Below are 23,438 nucleotides of genomic sequence, written 5' to 3' on the forward strand. Positions count from 1 at the left end.
CTGCTGACAGACACTCATCTTACAGCGGCAGAAAAATAAAACGAGGTGACAGTCAACAGAAAATAAATCATTTTTACTTGACCAAGGCATCAGTTTGGTCAAAGCTCATAATCAGTTTAGAGTTTTACTTTATTTGTTGAGAGAGAAAAGAATGATGAGAACAAAGGAGATCACACATAATAGTATTTTAGATTCTGTTATTTGTACATTTTTTAATGATTTGATCTGTTTTCAGCAAAAAAAGCCACATCAGAATGAAACCATAGAAAACTGATGCTCATAGAAAATGTATTGTTCTTGCTGTGGTTGTGGAACATTGTATTGATTAACAGAAGACTGTTAGCATTCAGTGAATAACACCTTTTGTTCTCCCAGAGGCTTGATACCTGTCTGGAATGACAACATTGACTATAATTGTACATTGTCATGTTAGCCAGTCGACTGATGCTCCTGTGAACCATACACCTTCACAGTTTATACAACATTAGGCTTGATTTGATTCAATCAAAGCCCCAATATACAGCTTGTTAAATCAAAAACTAAACCTTATCGGAAACAAACAGAAGTAAGAGAAGGTACTGCAGTATGTACTCAGCTCAGTGTGCTGCATGTCTGGCAGAAGACTGGAGAAAGTTTTTCTGGTAAATGTTAATGGATGCAGCGACATTGCCATATCTGTTTAGAGGATAAGCAAGAGCTTGTAGAAGGTCAGACTGACACTATATTAGAGCCAGCAGGTCTAAAGCTAACAAGAAGCAATTTTGTCTGGATGGGGGCAAGGTGACCACAATAATGTGTGTGGGTGTGTTAAGCTGTTATTATTGTTTATTTGCTGCATTGTGGCTAGAGCACATTAGATGAGCAGCAGAGCTGTTTCTATGTCCAGATTTAAAGACAGGCACATCAGTTGAATTTGAATTGTAGCTGACCCCCAGGACAGCAGTATTTATGTTAATATCCTCGACAGTTTGCTGATTTTCACCTTTGGAGCACAAATACAAATGTTTCTTTTAGGGCTGTCAAAGTTAACGTGATAATAACGAGTTAACACAAATTCCTTTTAACGCCACTAATTTATTTGACGCGTGATTAACGCATGCACATTCAGTGATTATGACCTTCAACCCGCCCCCCTAGTTTGGGAAATCAGGAAGCAACGCAGCAGTAACATAGTGAATGCCAGCAGAAACAAAGCTTCCGGAGCAGTATTGGATAAAGAAAAGGGTCTTTTGAACGGCAAGTTCAGCTTGATTGAAACGGAAAGCAGGCAGTTTGTGGCAGTGTTTGAGCTTCACACAGGGCTACTGCAAGTTTCAACAGGCTTCGTCTTTTCTTTTACCTATCTCTCCCATAATCCATATTTCCACTTTCCTTCATCCAATTGTGCACCCACACCCCTCTGTGTTCCACTCTTAGATTAGTAACCTCCCATCTTCCCTCTCTACATCTCCAGGCTTCAGTTCTTCAGCAGGAAAAGCAGGGATTCACCAGCAGGATTCTGAATGGCACTGTACGATTTGGAAAACTACAGGAAGAAGTCAAAGTAAGTTCCTATATTCAAACATCATTTTCTCACTAGATCAACTCCTTTAAAAGGCCCGTTTTATCATGACTATTATGTATCAGCATTTTAGAAAAGGTAAACCTTGATCACTGTCTTTACAGTGCATTTGCTTCAACTTTCAGGACCTGCATAGAGGATTAGGGAATTAACCAACCAGATCTGTTTAATCAAAAACTGGAGAAGTTCCTAATATTTCTGTGAAACTACGCTGTTAAGTAGCATGCAAGTTAATTCAACCATAGCCCCTGATGCCAGGCCAGCTTGGTTCAGCTGGTGTATAAACCCAAACTTCATTTTGCCCAGGAAAACCCTCCACTCCACTTCCTATTGATCAGGCCACTTCACTGCACTTGATAAACCATGTTATCAGCCCTCACCACAGTTGTGACTCTCAGATTGCCATCCCTTGAGCTGAGCGTATTGGGTCTCTCAGGACTTGACTTTCCAATCTTTAATAGAGCACAGAATCACACTACACGCAGTCAGTAGGTTAAATGTAAAGAAAACATCACCATAAAGATATAATGATCAGCAACAACAGCAGTGGCACTATGTGATGTGGTCCCTTTGACTTTGATCCACTGATCTCAGAGTATTCTTGTGACACTGCTGCTGCTGTTAGTTATGGAGTTTATTCTAACATGTGGTACTGCACAGGGCCTTACAGGCAGTCACACATTATTTCTTTATATATACTTTATTTCTGCTGCTTATTACTTTCTGTTGCTATGTTCTACTCCTGCTGCTAACTGGTACTGGTGCTATAAACTGCCATTCACTACTATTTTTCCAGCTGCAAATGTACCTATTTACTCTTAATTTATAGACTATATGTGACATATATATACACAGAACTGAAACCTGTAAATGATTTGACATGTAGTCAAGCAGGCTAATAGTTGGCAATGGGCAGGCACAAGCTCCCTTGCTCAGATCATAAACAGAAGGCTCAGTGTCAGGCAGGCAATTAGGTAAACTGGGGAGAATGGGGAGCTCTGTATATGTACACTTAATGAGTAGTATGATGCAGATAGCCAGTTGTAGCAATAATTTATTCATTCAGAGATTTCTCACTTCTGATGAAGGTCATTGTACATGGATGTGGGTTTTTTTGTGTTTTTTACTAAGGGGTAAATGCTGTATGAGACACAAGTATGGTCCTAGCTAATTGTAGTGAGGAAGACAGCCCCGTTTTTTTCTCCTCATCTATTCTGTGACAAAAACTGCATGGATTCTACCCCTTTCCACACAAATAAAATGGAGCTTATTCCAGGGAGTCACCATGGCAACCTTTTCTACATCTACCTACAGTGTCATCTTGGTTTGAAACTTACCACTATAGTTGTGCTGCAGCACCAACTGGTACAGCCTCTGTTTGTTTGTTCGTCATGCCAAACAGGAACATGATATAAGTCTGGCAGTATTAGTGCCTTGCTCTAGGGCCAGTGCTCTCTGTATGTTCCAGCTGTTAGTAGTGCTTGCCACTCAAGCCATAGCAGGGAAAACATTTCAGTGCTTCTGACAATTTTATTACTGTCTCTATAGCAACAGCCCAGAGAGAAAGAGGTGTGTGGTTTTGTGAATGTGAGTTCTGTTGTTGGTAATCCGACCAAAGAGGAGAGCTGTAGACATGTCAAAGTATATTATTCCCATCCGCCTGTTATTCTTCACTAGGGTTCCCCCTTATTCCCCTTCAGAGAAACAAGAGATTAAGTAAGATTACACTCAAAAGTGGAATTATAATTCTTCAAAGTATCGTAGAGGTTATACTGGAGCTGTATATGATGCAGAGATTGTTTTCAACATAGGTTTGAAACCATTGACTGTGATTGACCTGCCACTACACAATAAATGAGACATGCATCATAAGGTACTGATATGCCTTTAGTCAATCTCCCTAAAACAGACTCTATTCTGATGACAATAAAAGTCTACAAAATGGTGGGCACATTACTGAGATTTCTCTCAGATGTTCCATTTTAAAGCTTGATGACTGTATTCAGACATCACATCAAATGTTATAAATGTTCTGCCTTACCATTTTAGCTGCCTCAGTCAGATTTTCTACAGCACAGTCCCTTTTGTATTCCACTGCAGATCATGGGGGAGCCTCAACTTGATGAGGTGCTCATCCTCACAGCAGTTAGCAGGTGACTCATTCTTAGATGGGAATGTAAATTAATGATTTTTTTATTTTTTGTTATCTCCAGGTTTCTCTCACGGTTTACACAAATGAAACACAGCACTACCAAATTCCAGCAGTGGCTTTCTTTTTAAATAGAATTCACTTGATCCTTCATGTGATCGTTATAAACCTTCAGTGATTGAAATGCATGCTGCTGCATTATCAATTAAAAGGACAGGCGTTGTGTGTTAAGTGAGTGCTATAAAGAGGGGACAGATTGTGAGTACATTATTCATGTGTAATTAAAATTCATGCCCTTTCCTTTTAAACACCTGAAAATGTTGAATATTTCATTGAGTGCTTGTATAAATATAGCCAATCACAAGTTTGCATGACCCATGCTGCTTGACGTCAGTGTGAGATGACTTACAGGTAGCAATTTGAATCAAGGATTCTTTACTGTCATGGCATATCCTTGATTAACTACACTTAACTACACTAATTACTGTCAACTGTGCTAATTAGTGCCATTTTTAAACAGAGAAACAGTCTGTGGATTATCCTAGAAAACCTGGAAGAGGTGATTTATTCATTTGGACCAATATGTTAATTCTCTTTTCTCATGTAGGAGAGAAGAAGAGATTTTTTAGATGTAACCTGCCACTCAAGCTGAGAAAGATGAAAGGCAGGGTCCTGTAAATGTCGGACAGTACAACCAGCAGGACAAACGCTCCACTGGAAAGCACTCTGTCTAACAGCTCTGCCAGTCAGGCAGAAAATAAAATCTCTTTCTACTGTCTGACCTGCTGCCATTGTCTGTCATCTCTCATTTCTATACTTCTCTTCTGTCTCTTCTTATTTTGTTTCCAGCTGGTTGCACTGTATAAATCAGTCTCAGCAGCACCTTATGGCTTATTAGTGTGCATCTTTGACCATCACAGTAGTTAAAAAAAATCTGAGCTGATTGATCTTTTTCACGGTTGGAATGCTATCATCCTGAGTCATCCCTAATAACTGTGAAAGGAATGGTTCTTTTGTCGTCTCTGTCTTTGATGCTGTCACTCTTTTGACATATGACAGTGATCTTGTGCGGCCAGACCTCTGTCATAAAGCTTGGGAAGGTCATGAGAAACTCCCCCTCTAGAAATGGCTCGACAGATTTTTTTCTGTGACAGTACAAATAAGCTTTCACCTTTTGATTAATTTACTTTGACGTATTGGCCTACAACAGTATCTAGTCTCTTTGAGCCTGATGACACAGATTATGCAAGATTAAACGCTGATGTTGATCATGTTGACATTCAAAGAGTGGACTTAATCAGCAGCCAGCAGCCATGAAAATAAGCACACAATGTATAGAAAATAATTCTCCATTTATTTCATTGTCCAGTAGCATCTTTAATCAGAAGTGTGGCACTAAGCTGAGAGCTGAGTAGATCATAGACAGAAACACAGGAAAACAGGAGACAGGAAGAGAAACAGTGCTAGAAAGAAGTTGACAAAGGAAAGGGAAAAAAAAGAAAATAAAGAACTCCAATATCAGAGAATTAACTGGACTTATACACAAACAGTTTAGCGCAAAATAATTTTTTTCCCAAAATGCTACATTTCAATTTTTATGAAAAAAATACCATTACCTGAAGTTCTAATTAATAATCAGTCGAGGGCCCTCAATAATCGGGGTTGTACTGAAAAGGTTCTAAATTGACTCCTAAGAGTAAAATGAGGACAAGAAAGTTGGTAGTTGACAAATGTAAATACTTGCTCCAAACACACCAAAAAGTAAACCACCATGCTAATGTATTGCAAGTTCCACTGACATGATGAAATGCTCCTAAAATGCAGTTTATAGTCTTAAGCTTCCTGTTAAATGCTGCAGGAAATGTAACTAATTGATGGTTATGAATGCAGTTTGTCAGAAGAGAAACTTATGACACAGTAGACTTTATATTGTGACAACAGGGCTATAAGCAAAACTACTATGTATGTATACCATATCAGTAGGGAGGGTAAGAGAGGACTCCCATAGCCATAAACTGTACCTCTGAGTCAAATGAGCTGTTTACAACCTGTACAGAAACAAGACTGCGTCAAAACCTAGTGTATGGCTGGACTTCGTGGTAGGCTCTTTATTTGTTTGTCTTTCTCCTATTCTCTGTGCTCACATACACAACATGGCCCTGTTCAGACCTGGTTTAACATCCATCTTTGGTGAACTGATCACAAGTGGACAGCTCCAAGCTTAGGTAGGAACGCACCGAAAATGTATTGAGGATGCATTTAAGATCTGATCATTCAGACCACATTTGGAGTTGGTCTGTCAGTGGTGGTCCCTTGCTCTGTCTCACTCTCTCTCTCTCTCACACGCACACACACACACACACACACACACACACACACAGAACAAAACACAAAACATCTGTTTTCATCATCACAAGTGGTCACTGGAGGCACATGTGAAGATGCTTTCTAATGCCAGGTGTGAACTGATGTACTTAGAGCTGACCACTTGTGATCAGACCACCGAAGACACATGTTAATGCCAGGATTGAACAGGATCTTTGATACAGCTTAATTCCCAGTAAAGCTGATCTCCTTTACATGTCCATTGTCAGACGATGGAACAACTATGATATAGTGACTGAAACACAGCCCACAAAGACTAAATATTGACCAGCAGTCACTTCCAAGCCATTTTCAAGCTGCTGCTCTGCACTGTTAAAATTCAGATTTTATAAATGCAAAATCAATGGCTGTGCTGTGTTTTCAGCTATATTTAATTGTAAAATGATCCCTCAGAGAGAAAGTTAGAAGGTCATTCATGTCAGCTGCTGTGCGGTCAGTATGTGTGCTTGCAGAGGGAAAACCCAGCCTCACACTTGAGGGGCCATACTGGCAACTGTCTTCTTTGAGAAATAGGTATGGTTTATTCAAAAAGTCGCTTAATTTGTTGCTGGGTACTTTTATGAAAAAGTTGGTAAATGTGGTGACAAAGGCGCTAAGTTGATTCTTGTGCTTGTTTGCACCAAATTATTTGGAAAGAGCAATGACTAATGGGGAACTTAAATGCTCAGCTGACCAATGGTGTAACTTCATCACTCAGTCAGTCAGTGACATTTGTGTTTATATATATGTTTATATACAACCAAGCACCTTGATCAACACATCAAGAAACTGACATCTGTTGCTAAACACTGAAAGAGTATCAAAAAAAAAACCTGAGATATGAGTTTGGCTTATATGTTACATGTACCAGATAGATTCAAAGCAACAACTTGAATGGCATGTGTGTATTTGAGGCAGATAGAGAGAATGAGAGGGGCAGATTAGATAGGCAATACTTCAACAACTTCATCACATATACTGAATGCCCAAAGCTACTGCTGCAACAGTAAAACAGGTAACAAAGTATCATGGCCAAATCATACTTAATTAAGTAATTTGTAATTTGAAATGTGCACTGCATGCAAATATTCTTTTTCTCCCTCACTTGGAAAATCTGAAAGTTTTTTCCTGTAATATTTGCGTAATCTTGCATTTTTCAATAATAAACAGAAATGCCTCTTCTCACAGCTCCAGCTAATTCATGACCTGTCAATCACTATTCCATATTCAGTTTTACACGGAGTGTCAGCCAGAATATAGAGATGTTGAAACAGACTTGTATCGGCAGGTTTAATAGACTGATATCTTTAAATCCATAGATGTCAGGGTCAGTGTTTTTCCTTCATACAATATACAGTTATTGATATTTTCAGGAACTGATGGCAAGACCAGTGTGGCAGTTAACATCTATTCAATTCTGAGTTACCTGTAGCTTTAACGGAGAGAAAAAAACATTTGGTAAAATGTAGCACTAAAATAAATGCTGTCTTATTTCCCCCACTTATTTGTTACTGACAACTGGCAATTATCTAGTCATGCATAAATGCAGCTGTTAATTGATTTAATTATATCCTGAGACCGCACTTGTAAAGTAGATTATTCAAATACTGTTAATTTTTCTTAATAGTTTGCTCATGTGGTCCATGATATAGATACCCTTGCCATTTGGTGTATGGTGTTTCACTTGCAGTGCTCCTTTTTCACCAGAAGTTGCTGTGTGTATTCATAGTTTAGAGTTGAATCGAAATGTACAGGCGTCATAATGTTAAGTTGCAAATAATTAAATGCACGGTTCAATTAAAAATGATTGCAAGATTTTTGTTGTTATACAAAACTGATAAATGAGGGCCCAGGACTTTACCAACACTGTAAGTCAAAGATTAAAGGTCCGCTCTCAAATCTTATGTTAGTTTAGTTCATACACACAACACACAACAAATAAGGTCACAGGAATACATTACAGGAATACAGGTATAGGCGCCGCTCCCACTAACATAGCTTGTCAGTGGCTGTGGCTCGAACTGGTTTCTGAGTTTGATTAGTCAGGCCAAAAGAGTAGACCATCACTGGAGATAGTCTTCTTAGGTGTTCTGAATGGCCCATTATTTGCATGTAAATAACTGACTGGTAGTCCGTCAGTCTCCTGTTAAGGAAACGGCATCACCTTGACATTTTGGCCTCATATCTATCTACATGACAAATCAAATGCATGTTTTCTGCAGCTGACGATATCCCGTCCGAGGACAACCAATTTAGTGGCGTCATATCAGCCCCTGGAAGAGCAGTCACACATACCCTGACACAGACACTGGCAGAATCCATAGACCAGGCAAACTGTCAAACTTGATGGTACTAAGCTAACACATACAATACCCAGAGTCACTCTCTGGATCACTAACAAGTAGATTCCTAGAGGCAGTGAGCCGAAGTATAAGAAACCCAGCAGCCAGACCAGGATGCGTGGGACATGATTACAAAGCTTAGACAGGGCGTCCTGATCGGCTGGCCCATTCGAGCCCACTGATACTGAGTCCAGACTCTGCTCAGTGTAAATGTCAGAGCGGCTTGGGGAGTGCTGCGAGTTCCTCTGCACTTCCATTATGGTGATGACCAGGCAGTTGGAGGAGTCATGAGATGGGCTAGAGGAGGAGAAACTCTTTGGAGTCAAGACCACCTCCCTGTTGTGGTCGGAGCTCCAGGATTTGTCACGCATCGCCAAGAGGGACATGATGTTTGCATCGTCAGGCAGGACTGACACCTCAAACTCTGTGATTTCAGTTTGGTGTCGGCAAAAGGGGCAGGAGATACAGCCTGCACCGTCAGCAATGTCCAGGATCTTAATGAGGCAGCGCGCACAGACCCGGTGCAGGCAGTCTAGGATCTTAGGCTTGCGGTTGTGGGTGTTGTAGCGCTGGTAACAGATTTTACACTCTAATTCCTCTGGTGGAGGACAGTCCTTCTCCTCTAACTCAGGCTGAGGGCAGCTCATCTTCAAGTCATGTTCTGGGGAAAGAGAGAGGAAGAGATGGATTGAGAAAAGAATAATGATTTTATCTGGTCCAGCATTACATGTGACTTTGAATATGATGTTAGAGATGGCACTGAAACAAGCAGATGTTTCTGACTACAGTATCTGGTGTATCTCTGCCCAGCAGGAAAAGGTCAGGACTTTACCTTCTTCTCTGGCTGCTTCTGCTCTGTGTACCTGCTGCTGATTAATGATTTATGATTTGGGAATTAGATCAGGGTGTCATCACAGAGCCGTTTGTGGCAAAGCAAGAGCCAGTAATGCTATTGATCTTTGGGGAGAGGTGGCAGGCATAGCTGCTCCTTCAACAGTTTTTGTTGATTCAGTGGTTTTGTGTAGAATACAATATTTTTGTTCAGCTCATAATTAAATGACCCCTGAATTGAATCTTTTACATTGTTTCTTTTAGTTCTTTTGTTTATGTGTTGTCGCTTTGATGATATAAAGCCCTGTTTAGTTTTTTATGTGGTTTGTTAGGATGTGAAACTAGAGAAAAGAAACTTTTTTGTTGGAAGCTATTCAGTTCTATGTTGTTTATACTGACTAATGTCACTGAGCAAACAAATGTTTTAGTTGGCATCTGTAACATTTGAATTCATTCAGATCAAAAATGCAATTTAAATACTATCACACTTCTGTCCATTTTTTTCCCCAAGATGAGTCAGTGTTGTCAGCCATGCCTAGGAGCTATATCCCGACCAATTAAATATACTGCATGTTTGAAGATATCTGCAAATACCTGAAGAGTATTCAATGTGATACATAGGAGATACAATTAGAAGAATAGAAAGCAGAGAAAATATAGGCATCATTACAGATCAGTTATCACAATTCACACAATATTATCAAAACTTATCAGGCACATGCTTCAAACACAGCACTCACTTGTCTGCACTGACCACCTGTACAGACAAATTCAAGTTATAATCTGGGAATTTGGTTTCAGCAAGTGTGTATGTGCAAATTACCAATACTTGTGTTACTGACATTACTGTATCAGGTCTAGTTGGTTTGAACAGCTTCACTGGGATTGTACATCATTGCTGACAGCTACTGCAGTCCTAAAGGACTGATACAAGAAAACTCTAGTGATGTGTCTTCTCCATGGAGAAACAGCAAGACACTGTCACTCATCATTAATAAGGTCAAATAGCTGTAAGCATGCATCCATAGACACCCAGCCTGAATAGGAATGAGGTTCAGGAGCCCCCACCTCCTCTAGTCTGCCCCAGACCTTTACCGTGGCAGATAACTGTCATCTGCGCAGACCTACTATAAAAGATGTTTTCTGTTTTCAAGATCTTCACAGTATGATGATAAAGTAAAGTATCAAAACTGATACAGTGATTAATTTTTACTATTTTAATACAGGCTATTTGACATTGCATGGCCACTCTTTGATTGATACAGTTTTACAATGAATAGCCTGTTTTTCTTTTTGTCTTACTTTAATTAGTTTGTTGTGTAGATTTGGTCACGTTTTGAAGCTTTTAAGAGTGAAAGGGAATTCCATTGAGAAGAGATGTTATTAGGTGTTCCTGATTCATTGGGGCCAAGTAAATTAATCTTTTGGTAACATGATAGTAGAGTGTTAATGTCTTGGCGCAGTCAGCATTGATACTGGAATATAAGTAATATTTTGGTGGAGTTTAATATGTTGGCGTGGTGGTAATTCTTTGGAGTGGCAGTTATATGATGCTATGGTGATACCATGTTGATGAGGTTTTAACCAATTTGTAAAGTATTAAAATGGAGATGCAGTCGTAATGATAATGCCATGTTATTAATTGAGTTGTGTCTTGGACTGATGGTTAAAGTTAGAGCATGTGACTTTTCAGTTGTAGAACCCACTCTCAAACCTCTATGTGAACCCCTGGTGTGTGAATACTGATTCTGAGCAGTAATACAGTTGTTTGTTCTAGCTAGAAATACCATACCATCACATGGGTTTAACATAAGTTGCTATGGACAAACTAATTATAATCAACTAATTACATTAAGATTACAAACCACATAGACTTACCCACTCTTACACTAAGCCTCACAGTACCCTTTTAAACTATCATGAGAAAATTAAAGTGAACTTGTATGAAATATGCCTCGACAAGAGCCCCTGAAAGTAACTCTGTGGGGAGAACTCTGGTTGAGAATTCAAGAGGAACAGCACAATTAGCCATGGTGTAGACGAAAATAATAAAATGACAACACTAACTATGGATACATGAGCCCGGCTAAGGTTCTAAAAAGAAAGACAGATTCATCCTCAGTTTATGGCCTTTAACAAACACCTGTAGTTTGTTATTGTAACACTCATACCACTGTATTGTTCCACCTCTTCTCTACAGGACAAGGCTAAACTGTGGATTTCTTACAGTGTCCATGAAGGTTGTGAAACAGGGGCCAATAGGGATTGGATCCTGAGCAGCAGTACTGTAATTTCCAAAATGCCATTTCATATTCCCAGATCAACTTGAAAAATATTGGACAGGGGACTGGATGTGAAACACTGCACTCCAGATACTGTCATCAAGCATGGCCCAGTGGTATTGCTGGTTGTATAAGTGTACTGGTGTCCTGTGTAAAAGATGTGTCCAACACCAATCAACTTGCTGGTGATAACTGATAAGACTGTGCACTTTGAGGTATCTTAAGTTCAGTGTATGTTGAATTTCCTGTCTTTCTTTGGAACTCATAATCTCATTAACTAAGTTACAATATTGCTTTCTTTATATGAGAAAAACCAAGTGTTTGTTCTTAGAGTAGAAAATAAGTTATTTGATTATGAAGACAGTGCAGTATGTGCATGTATCACCAACTATTTTGGAACCTCTTAATGCTATTTACCATCCACCTATATGTTTTGTGTTTACAAAGCCTTATTATATATGTAAATTACTTTCATATATTTCTGATCTTTTAAGAATGATTGATGTAGGAAACTCTACAGTTTTATGATCGACTTATTTTATGTTCCAGATTTATGGAGATTACCATTTATGTTTTTTTATACCCTCTTCTCTTGAAATACTCTACAGCAAAAGATGAAATATGAATCCCAGTCTTATACTGGTAGAGAAATACACAGTAGGTGTTTTTTAACCAAATAATCTTGTTGTTGGGGGCCAGACTATCTTGGTGGGCTTCATTGGTGGTTGTGTCAAGAGTAGTTAACAACACTGAGGTTAATGGGTATATTGAGGCTGAGTCAATAGACAGAGTACCAGGAACTGTACTTGGACTCTTGCACTCATGATGGCATGTCTAAAAACACTTGGAGATGTTGCTCTTAGTACACTTAAAGCTACAAAGGCCTCTGCGGATGTAGCCCTTTGAAACTGTTCCCCTTAGTTTTGGTATATGGGGAGGAACTGGACAGCTTTTCCTGCATACAAGGGTTTTGGCACCTCCCTGATGGGCTCTGTGTGGGAGAAACATCCATCTTTGTCCTCATGGACAATCATCACCCTTGGCACAGATCAGCCAGCAATTTGATTGGCTGTTAGTAGAACTCTTCACCTCCAAGAGAAAAAGTTGTTTCCTGTAGTTCACCCTGTCACCCACCAATGATCCTTATGGAATATTAATCCTCAGAGCCTGCTTTACACGTAACCTTTCACAAAAGCAGTGATGAAATATCTTCATGGGGACAGAACTCCATGTGCCAGGTGGAGTCTAGACCATGCTTGAATGGTTGTAAGACCATCATGGTTCTGGATCTGCTCACAACTTTCTCAGGTCTCAGGTTGAAATTTGCAAACGTATGGTAACCAGCCCATTGTCAGCATGGTTGAGCAAGAGGAGCTGAGCAGCTGAGGTCTTTATCTCTAGTCTAAGTGACAATTCAGTTGCAGCATCTCTGTCCACTCTGAAGCCATGCTTATTTGCAGCTGTTTGTGGTGTGTGGACTATATTATCAACCACTAGAACATGCTAATCTATATCTATATAGGTCAGCATGCTGTATGATCCTATATAAAGATTATTATGAGTGTTCATCTTCTTCTTAATCTCTGCTACAGTAAGATGGTATGCATTCATATGCATTCTATTGTGTATACCTCAGATATGACCACATGAATAGGATTGGGTCGCAGCAGTGAAGCTGGCCTTGCAGTCTTGGTTCAGGTCCAGGTTTATGTGGTTGAATTCAACATGATTTAGTAAAGGTTAAAAAAGTTTAAAAGGGTTTGGTTAAACCTCCCAAAAATCAGAGTGCCTTAGTGGCCTATAGTTGCAGTTTCTTCATTCCTGTTACTTCTAACTTTACGTCTATATTTGGTCATTAACAAGTCCCCCTCCCGACAGGAAGATTCTATATAAAGAAAAGCCAGTCATTCATTCATTCATGACCATGAAATATAGATTGAATAGGTCAATGTTGCGTTGGCAATTGCCCAGCAGGCCTCTCTGTGACTTGCTGACTGTTAAATATTTCAGCCACCAGTCTGTTGCGTTTAAAAAGCCTCCTGAAGCATGTCAGGAAGATGTCAAAAAGAACCAGCTCCTACTACATCAATCCCAGGAGCAGAATCACCCAGTTTCCCCCTGAAGTCAAGGACAATTAAATGTTGTAAAGAAAGGCCACAGCACTGGGATTGTGCATAGGAAATTTCAGCTCCTTATTATGCAACATGCAACATGAACGCAAATGTAAAGGTTACACTTGTCTCTAAAGCTATCCTGTGGAGTTCTCATTGTAAACAAACATTTAGCTTTACCAGAAAGACTTGTCTCCTCGAGGCCTAAGAATACATTTGTTATCTCATAAGCCATTTTTAAAATCCTTTTTTAAAAATGTTTTGATACTTTTCATATCTTTTATTGGCTCATGGCAACCTTTAATGGCACAATACCACTTCCAGCTATCAATATGCATTATTGTGCTGCAGTGGCCAGAAGTGTGCATCCTGTAGGGTGTTTTCAATAGATCCACACATGCAACTGTATACAAACCGACCAAATAGAAGTGTTATGACTGTAACATCTGTTCCCTGATGGAGAGGAACGTGATATCATCATGTCCCTGTCTGGTCTGACTGAAGACACCTGTATTCACGTCTGAAGACTGATGACTTGTGACGGTGTATGTGAGGCCCCGCCTGCACAAGCTGTATACATCTGTCAACACAGTCATCCTTAAATTCAACAGCCACCCTTCATTGAGCCCAAATGCACAGATGGGGCAATGAGGTGCTGTACCTCGTTCCTCTCAGGGAACAGGAGTTATAGCCACAATTCATTCCTTTTTAGTTGATTCGCTTGGTACAACACAAAGTATGGGGCATGTATGGACAGCATGAGCCACTGAAAGGGGGCATCACATCCAAACAGTAAAACTGAACAAAAGTGTGCAGTGACAAGCAACTGGATGTAGCACAGATATAGCTGACAGATATCCCTTGAAACAGTGCCCATGACTTGCCATGTCTCTGGTCAAATGTGCCCATACACACTGAGGCGACGGGATGCTTCTGCTGTTGTAAGCCAGAGCGATAGCCTCTACAGTCCAATGAGAAAACCACAGTTTAGACAGAGCTTTGTCCCTGGCTGGGTTGGCAAAACAGACAAACAACTGATCACATAAATGCACATTCTGAGTGTGGCCTATGTAGGTACGAAGTGCATGCATGCAAGGGAATGCAACAGAATATGCAATCTCCTGCCCCCTTGAAAGGAAAGGGAAGAGAACAAAAACTCAAGAGCTCAAAAGCTATAGAACTACAGTGGCAAGAAAAAAATTGTAAACCCTTTGTGTTTACCAGGTTTTCTGCTTTAACTGGTCATAAAATGGGATCTGATCTTCATCTAAGTCACAAGTATAGACAAACACAATGTGCATATGCTGATAACACACAAACAATTACGATTTAAATTTTTTAAAATTTAATTTTAAGTGTCTTTGTTGGTGGTGGAACTCAACTGCTGTTGAGCTTCAGTCAGTGGACAGCCAGTCTGACGTTATCCTGTGCGATGGATCATCAGATGGATGGTCCAGAGCAGTTCTGCTATGGTTTTTCTGATGAGCTCCTGTGGTTAAACAACCACCCATGTTGTTCTGATCTTTATCTGCTGCCAGATTCTTAATTTTTCAACCCTGAAATTGTTTTCAAATTGGCACTGGAAAGTCTATGAAAACCATCTTTATTAGCACATATGCCTGCTCCTATCAGCAGAGGAAGTCTTGTCTTGTGGTGAGATCGAGATGAAAGCCAAGCCATAGCATAATTGTATTTACAGTACATGTAAACTGCTTCATGTAGATGTGAATTCTTTTAAGAATGCTTTACTAATCAATCTGTATACTATATTCATATATGATGTGTATATACAAGCAAATATACATTATTTTTGAAAACTTAATGATCTTTCTTTATTTACCCAGATTCAGATCATGTGGTACACCTAGCTAAATGTAATTAGATCTGATTTATTAGCACCGCATTAAAACCTGTTTTAAAAACTCTACACAGACATCCCCAGATATTCACTGGTATTGTAGAACATCCTAATAAGCATTGAAATGTCTTCCACTGAACAATTCTGCATCATACTTTGGTAATATTGGTTGTTGGTTGTTAGCTAAGTGGACACATTGTATGGTGGGATGCTAGAGAGGTATAACAGGATATGGGCTGATGGGCTGAGGGCTAAAAAGAGGGATAACTAGAATGACACTCAATAGAACGTAAATTGTACAAACTCATAGATGTCAACACAATAAATATGTCTGGTGCCCTACAAGGTTATCATTCTTAACTAAAACTAATGAAATAACAAAAACTAAATGTGAAAAAACCTTTTCATTTATTGTGATAAAAATTAAAACGAGGCTTTAAAAAAAAAAAAAAAGATAAATTGCAGAAACTAAAATAATAGAGAAAAATAGTTTTCGTCTTTATGAATTTATTTTATACAAAAGCAGAGTCTCTTAGGTGGATATGAAATATATCTTCCAGTTTTTTAGTTGTGCCAGATGGAGCAGTATCTTACCAGCTGTCTGACTCTCAGTCTATGTCCAGTTTGTGCACACTTGTGTCTAAAACATTTATTGTATTAATGATCAAGTAGTTGTTGTGTCAAGTTGAAATTTTCTGGTTAATGACACAAACACACACATCTTTTATAGTTTTCTTTTGTGGATGGTTGTTTATCTGTTCTCAGTGAATACACAATTGCTGAGTTTTGTTACACAAACTTTACTTTTTCTGAGTTTTTTGACCAAATGTGCCAATTCCCCATATTCAAAAAAAACCTAAAACTAACACTTGAACTAATAACACCGAAACTAAAACTAAGCATTTTCAAAACATAAAAACTAAACTAAACAAGCAAACGCAAATGCTTTAAAAACAAATTAAAACTGAAGCTGAAAACAAAAGGTTAAAGTGACACAAAAATAAAAACTAATGAAAAATCCAAAACTATTATAACCCTGCTGCGCAGTCCTACAATCTTAATCAAAGTGATAAAAACATTCCTGAATCTGCCCCTCCGCCAAGTTTGGGGCAGTTTGATTCAGTGCTTTTTGTGTAACCATGCCGACAAATAAACAAACACAGAGACGGGCAGACCTCCTTGGCAGAGCTAATAACTGAGGGCTTATACATGGGCATCATGGTACAAAGGGCAGCTGAAGCTGTATTAAGGAGTGATAGATGAGCCACAAGATAACAGGAACCAATAATCAAGGGGAGTGATAATTAATGGATTGATAGTGTGGTAGAAAACAGTGTTGAAAAATCCACATGAAGAGAATGTAGGAGAACAGCTACTTAGTGCTACATTGTGTGCACTGTGTGTATTCTGACTGACTGAGCAGTCGATTGACTGGAGTACTGACTGACAGACTAGTTAACTGACTACGTGACTGACTTATTGACAGGTTGACTGACTGATTAGTTGGTCTCCAAGGTACATATGTTAAATTTGGAACACTGATTTGAAACGGTTATGTACCTTTACTTTGGATAAGGAATAACACATAGGAGAAGGAGGTGGACGGAAGCTGACATTTGACATTTAGGAATTGGAAGACTGGGGGAGAGTTGAGGCTGGATGGAATGAAATTGTGTTCTGGTGTTCCAGAATAATTTAGAAACCCAGTTACATCTTACTGTGGCACACATACAGTAGGTTATTACGTGGTTGTCTGGAAAAGACTAGAAAGTCCCTCTTATTATATTGGAATTTTTAATAACTACTGTAAAGGCATAAAACTGGAGGCTGAGTTTACCTGCTACCTAATCTAGCATGCCCTATTGTTACAATAGATCTGTGTGAAAAAAACTGGAATTTGATTCACACTTGAGATGACAAGATGACTTGTGCATAATACTGAGGAGAAAAAGAGCAACAAAAACAAGTCTGAATCAATGGAGCCTTTGCGGTTACTACAGCATATAATCAAGGTACCATGAAGTACAGGGCTCTACATCGAGGCTCGTCTGCATGTCGAAGACGTGGATTTTTTTGTAGGTCAAGTGAAAAAGAAATTTACTTGCTCCACCAGACAAGCTTATAGTCATAAACAAAGACAAAAAGGTGTTTGTGCTCACATTATGTGCAATTCATTCATGACTGTACCCACCACTGAGGTCATAGGATCCAGGAAGTCTTAAAATAATTTCCTAAAAATAACTCTACTTTGGTGCCATAAAGATACTACGCCAAGAAGACCAGTTTTCTCATCTTACCACCTGTGCCATAGTGTAAGTGGGTGGTCATTAGTACAAAACCCAACATGGTGGTTAAAATGCATGTTAAAATGACGTATCCCTATACACTTCTATTTTCATTGCAAGATTATCCTAGCGGAGGCCGGTAAGATTTGCATTTAAATATCAATTGACTCCGTACATCCCTTTGTTACTGGCACAGATGAAAAAGAAAAGACTGCATCAATCAAAGCTCAGCTTTGGGAAGGGAAGATATACAGGACGAGATGAGGAGACTGAGGGAAAATGAAAGAGAGCTGATGGAAATTAGAGAGGCAGAGCAGGGACAAGCACACAAAAGCATAATCTAAGTAAGATGAAATGTCTTAAATCAAGGCATTATATAGTTGTTTTTTTGTCTGACAAGGCATTTCCTCCTATCAGGCAGCACATCTTACTTCTTTCAAGCTTATATTACTTATTCTAAAAATCTTAGCAAGTGAAATTTTCCTGTTCTGTTGACAGATAATTTTGTCTATTTTAGATAATATTTCCCCCATTTTATAGGTTTTGTTTGTTTGTTTGTTTGTTTGTTGTTTGTCTTTGCAGTGCACAGGATAGAATTAATATTATGTCCATGTGCTATTCAACACAAACAAAATTAGTTAAATACATATCTCTTATATCAGAATACTGATTTGAAACGAATACATTTTCCCCCACGATATGTTCAACTCAGAAGGCTTTGACCTATCTGCACTTGATCCGAGTATTCTGCAGTGTAGGACCTGCTAGCAGTTTTCTCAGAAGAACAGCAGCAATGATGTTCCTCCAAATCCACAGCCCAAAGAAGTGCCAGGGAAAGCACCAAGAAGAAGAAATGTTATAACTACGCTGTATGAGTCAATGAGTAGTCGTTATGAAAATGGGCGCACATGCGTAAGCTTCATTTTCACCTATCCATAAATGGATGTAGAAACGCTCTTACATGCATCTGTAATGCCCGGCACAGGCTATTTATGGCGACTGTACCACTAAGTCATCACATGTACCTGTCATTGCAGCACTGTCTCGATTATCATCCTTAAACATCAGAGGGAGGATCAATGATTAATCTACAAAGCTCATAATGTAACAGACTTTACAAAGTGCTTCACAATTCAGGATCAAATAAAGAGGTCATTAACAGGGAGGTAATTGTTTGAATGTACTGAGTGATATTTTATAGAACGCTGTGTAGACTGCAAAATAATAACACAATCACAATTCTGTATTCTGCATTTGCAAACAAAATGGAAAAAGCAAATTACTGTCTTTTTTTTCCCAATGTACAAAGGACAAGTGTTTCAAAAAGTTAATGTCGAGCCCTGACATCCATTATTGGACCATATGCACTACCTACAGTCAATCAAGGCACTTCTAGTAGATGTGGTGTCCATAATTACGCTATTAGCAACATTCAAGCATAGCCACTCATTGCCTGCCTTCATGGTGAATCTACAGATGCATCCAACCGCTACAACTCATTTGACTCATTTACAGGAAAATGTTAGCAGCTTGTTACCTGTCCAGGAGAACCTATCCTACCACCTTCAGAAGGTTTTATAATTCACTTAACTAAATGGAAAAGCTTTAAGACAGAATAAAAGCAGCTATGGATAGTAGATATAAAATATACTAGATTCTGAAGATCACAGCTTCTGTGTCACTCACTACATTATCTGTGGTGAACAAACAGGCAATGCATGATTCAATTTTAGGAAAATATCATCTGAATATTTACATATGTGAATCTATGTGCAGACACAAGGAGTATGTAGCCTTTGAATGTGCATTAGAGTGAAACTACCTTGGGGTTCATCAGCCTTATCATTGGCATCTACATCCCATTTGAGCATCTGCTGGACCAGTTGTTCTCTGTTGTGGTATTACTGCATAACGGGCTGCTCCCTTATTAAATCAGATGCTAATTGAACACATGCAGAATGAGGCTGTCCTCCCAACATTAGCAACAGCATCAGTCATTTCAGCTAGTGCCCCAGAACAAAATGCATATGTTCAAGTTACCAGTCCCTCTAGAAGCTGTAGTAATTATGATGGTTGCAAAGGAGTAAGCTACATGATGGTATTATAGTGAAAAGGTTTGTGTAGGGAGGAGGTCAGGGTGGATGGTTGGATCACAAAAACATCAAGCTTGCACAAAGGATACTACTGTTGTTCTTTGTAGTTTTCTTGTAACCTTAACCATGATTGTTCCATAACCTTAACCACTTGGTTATCATCGTGACCATGATGATGAAGCTCAACTATGATCTTCCTCTAAACACTTTGTCACATCAAATCAACTATGATTTGTAACAGTTTTGGACACTGACAAATTCTGTCCTCCAGCCACTAGGGACATCAGATGAGAAGATGTGTCATTCTAAAGTGCAGTTGAAACAATGTATTTGTATTTAATTTGGTTAACTTAGTTAGAACAGTATGTACTAAGCAACAAGTCGTGCTGAATCGCTACCACATTCATTCATGCTGTTTTGTAGCTGACCCTGAGCTCTTAGTGGTGGTCAAACCAGAGGAAAATTTCCCCATTGCAAAAATCAATCATGTATCACAATAATTTTTTCTACAAACCATTAACAGTAACAAGTCAGTATTTTTAAAAGCAGAAAGTGTATGACAGTAAGTTTTGTCATGAAATGGAAAAGGCTTTGATCACCAAGCTAAAAGCACAGTCTAAGATGTGTTATCACATCTATAGAAGTCTGTACATCACAGAGCTCCAGACTCTCTGTTTGATCTGGACCTTTACAGCCAAGATTACAAAACAGTTGTTATTCTGCATAGATCATAGAAAGATAAATTGGAATAAATGATGTGTTTACTTGCACTTATACTGTAGCATATGATGGGTGAAATAAAACATACATACTGTCTTCTACAAAATATTGATTATTTTTGCTTTTAGCTGGTAGGAGCTGCTTGGTAACTTGCAGTCTGACTTTCTCCAATTCTACTGATAATGTTATATTCATTTGGGGAAAAAATCTTTTCATTGCACATTTTAACAACTTGCCATTACAGTGCACAACTGCTGTATCTTACAATGTTGAACTTCACATTAAACATAAGCTCAAATATGTCAAGTGTGTGTTAGGTTTGAAAAAGAAAGAAAAACTCTGTCATGTGACTAACAGCGCGCCAGCAGAGGATCTACCTCATATAACATATTGACTGCCAGACTTTAAGTGGGTGTCCCAAAACACATACCTCACAAAAAGCCCCTGAGGCACTGCAGCCCTAAACTCTGTGATGGCTAGACATTTGTGTGGATGTGTATGGCTTGTGACTTATCAAATCTAGATGGCACACTTAACCTCTCAATCCTGTATGTTCTCTGTTATCCTGACTCCTCCTCTTAGCTTTGACCTTTTTTGTCAGAATATCTGCTTTTCTTTGAATTATACCATTGATCCAGAGGATTATGTTCATGCTGCTGTTGGCAGATCTTTAGTGTTTGTTATTCTTGTGTGCCGGCGACAGGGCCAGGGGCATTATGCTTTTGGGTTGTCCATCCATAAGCCTGTCTGTCCCAATTTTGGGAATGTGATATCTCAGTAATGCCTTGAGGGAATTTCTTCAAATTTAATGATGAACATTCACTTTGGCTCAAGAATGAACTGATTGGATTTTGGTGGTCAAAGGTCAAGGTCACGGTGACCTCACAAAACATGGTTTTGTGAACACAATATCTCAGGAAATCCTCCAGGGAATTGGCAGACATGTCAATGGACTCAAGGATGAACTTAGATTTTAGCAGGCAAGGGACAAAGTTCAAGGTCATGGTGACACCCAGAGGTAATTTCATCACATCTGGTACAAACATTCACTTGGACTCAAGGATGATCTCATTAGAATTTTTTCACATTAACCTCACAAAACACATTTTTGGCCATAACTCACAAATTCATATGTTTATAAGACATATAAATAATAGAATAGACACAATAACTAATAGAATTAATTGATGAAGTGATGACATTTTCTATCTAAATGGTCGAAGGTCAACTTTTACCAAACTTTGTGACATCATAATGTTCTGTAAAAACACTTCTGGTCATTATTCAGTGCTGTAACTCAGAAAGGGGATATTGTGACCACCCCCCTCTGTCTGGCAGAGACATACAACTGCTAGGCAGTAATTCTAATTTACAACAATTATGTGTAAAAACCAAGCAGTCTTTTGGGAAACTTTCTGCATTTTCTTAACAGTTGTCCTTTTAAAATACATAAAGTAAGCTTCAACTGTATTTTCTACATGTATTCATTTGAAAAACGGCATAAGAACTCACTCACAGTCAAGTGACTGTTTCAAAGGCCAAGCTGGAATTTGGGGATTGTAACATTCATTCAAAAGTTGAAAAAAATAGATTTGGAAATTTGATCGATTAGCAGTTTAAGATGTATGTCTTGCTTCTGCAAAGATACATTTGAAAATCTCCTCCTAATCTTTGTTGAGAAGGTAGAGAAAGGAGTTATGGGGTAACCATAGGTCAGAGAGGAGCTGACGTGCAACACCAATGCATCATGCAGACCTGTGCCTCAAGCATGCTGATTGGTTGATCTGACTTCTGGCAGGAGACAGGTTCGAAGTAGAGAAGGAAAAAAAGTTTATATTCCCAAAGTATTTTAAAAAAAACAGCCATGCAAACATCTCTGAATGACCCTGGTTCACACTCGCCTGTAACATTTTTCAACACAGTCTACTTGGTTTTCTTCTGTACAATAGGTTTAGAGATAAACAGTACTCAGCCTTGTCTGACAGAACAGTGGGTGCTTCATCGGGTGGATTGGAGGATACATTTATCTAAACACACTGCTGTATAATCAATTGTGGCATTCCTGCTCCATATTCTGCACCTGTGCAACTTTTTAGCTGCTGTCATTTAGATTGATATTCGGGCAATTTTCTCCAATCTTTAGCTGTGACAAAGAAAAATCTATGGATCTAAAATGATGCATCTGACAATATTCTGTCAGGACCATATTTGTCAAAATGCATTTCATCATAAGCAGCAATTACCATATGGCTCGGTTCCCTGTCACTTAATGTAGGCACGCACAAGAGTGCAAGGCTGCAAAAAAAAAGAGCACTAATGGAGCAGAACCTGCTGCAACAATGACAGAAGTGCTATAATGTTGTGATGTTTATAGCACTAACAGGTTGTGTAAACAGTGATTGAACAAAACCAGTTGTGGTAATTAACCGTAAAAGCATAATATGACAATAAGATGAACAAAGGGGTTGAAGTTGAATGTTCTGTAACTTGATGTAAGGAAGCCTTATACTGCCTTAATGAAGTATTTAAGCATAAAATCTGAACAGCGGGCTCGTCACAGTTTTTGCAGGCATGTTAAAAAAAGGTGGATTTATGCTTCTGCGTCAAGGTACAGTGTAGGAATTTGTTTATAGTGCAGCAGTGAATTTAACCTTTTGATTACTATTGGATAGGGCTGTCAATCGATTAAAATATTTAATCACGATTAATCGTATGAGTGATCATACTTAATCATGATTAATCGCATATTTTTAATCCGTTCTAAATGTACCTTAAACTGATTTTTTTCAAATTGTAATACTCTTTTCAACATGAGAATAGACAAATGCTTGCTTTATGCAAA

General features: G+C 38.8%; 2 protein-coding genes across 4 annotated transcripts in view; one reads left to right on the plus strand and one right to left on the minus strand.

Annotated features, from left to right (window-relative positions):
- Nucleotides 1-23,438, plus strand: part of cep89 (centrosomal protein 89) — a 63,197-nt gene that overhangs the window by 20,393 nt on the left and 19,366 nt on the right. For all 3 annotated transcript variants that reach the window (XM_071488271.1, XM_071488270.1, XM_071488272.1), the window contains exon 15: nt 1,454-1,543. In XM_071488271.1, the coding sequence (XP_071344372.1) occupies nt 1,454-1,543 (90 nt within the window). The remainder of the gene's footprint in view (nt 1-1,453; nt 1,544-23,438) is intronic.
- On the minus strand, nt 5,046-17,318 carry LOC139627490 (E3 ubiquitin-protein ligase RNF182). The gene has a single exon (XM_071488275.1). It carries the CDS (start codon nt 9,061-9,063, stop codon nt 8,341-8,343), a length of 723 nt encoding a protein of 240 aa, XP_071344376.1. The 5' UTR covers nt 9,064-17,318; the 3' UTR covers nt 5,046-8,340.

Source organism: Trachinotus anak, unplaced genomic scaffold (genome assembly GCF_046630095.1).
Source record: "Trachinotus anak isolate AG129_WGS33_773 ecotype Australia unplaced genomic scaffold, CSIRO_AGI_Tana_v1 ptg000011l, whole genome shotgun sequence".
In the NCBI taxonomy this organism is placed as follows: Eukaryota; Metazoa; Chordata; class Actinopteri; order Carangiformes; family Carangidae; genus Trachinotus; species Trachinotus anak.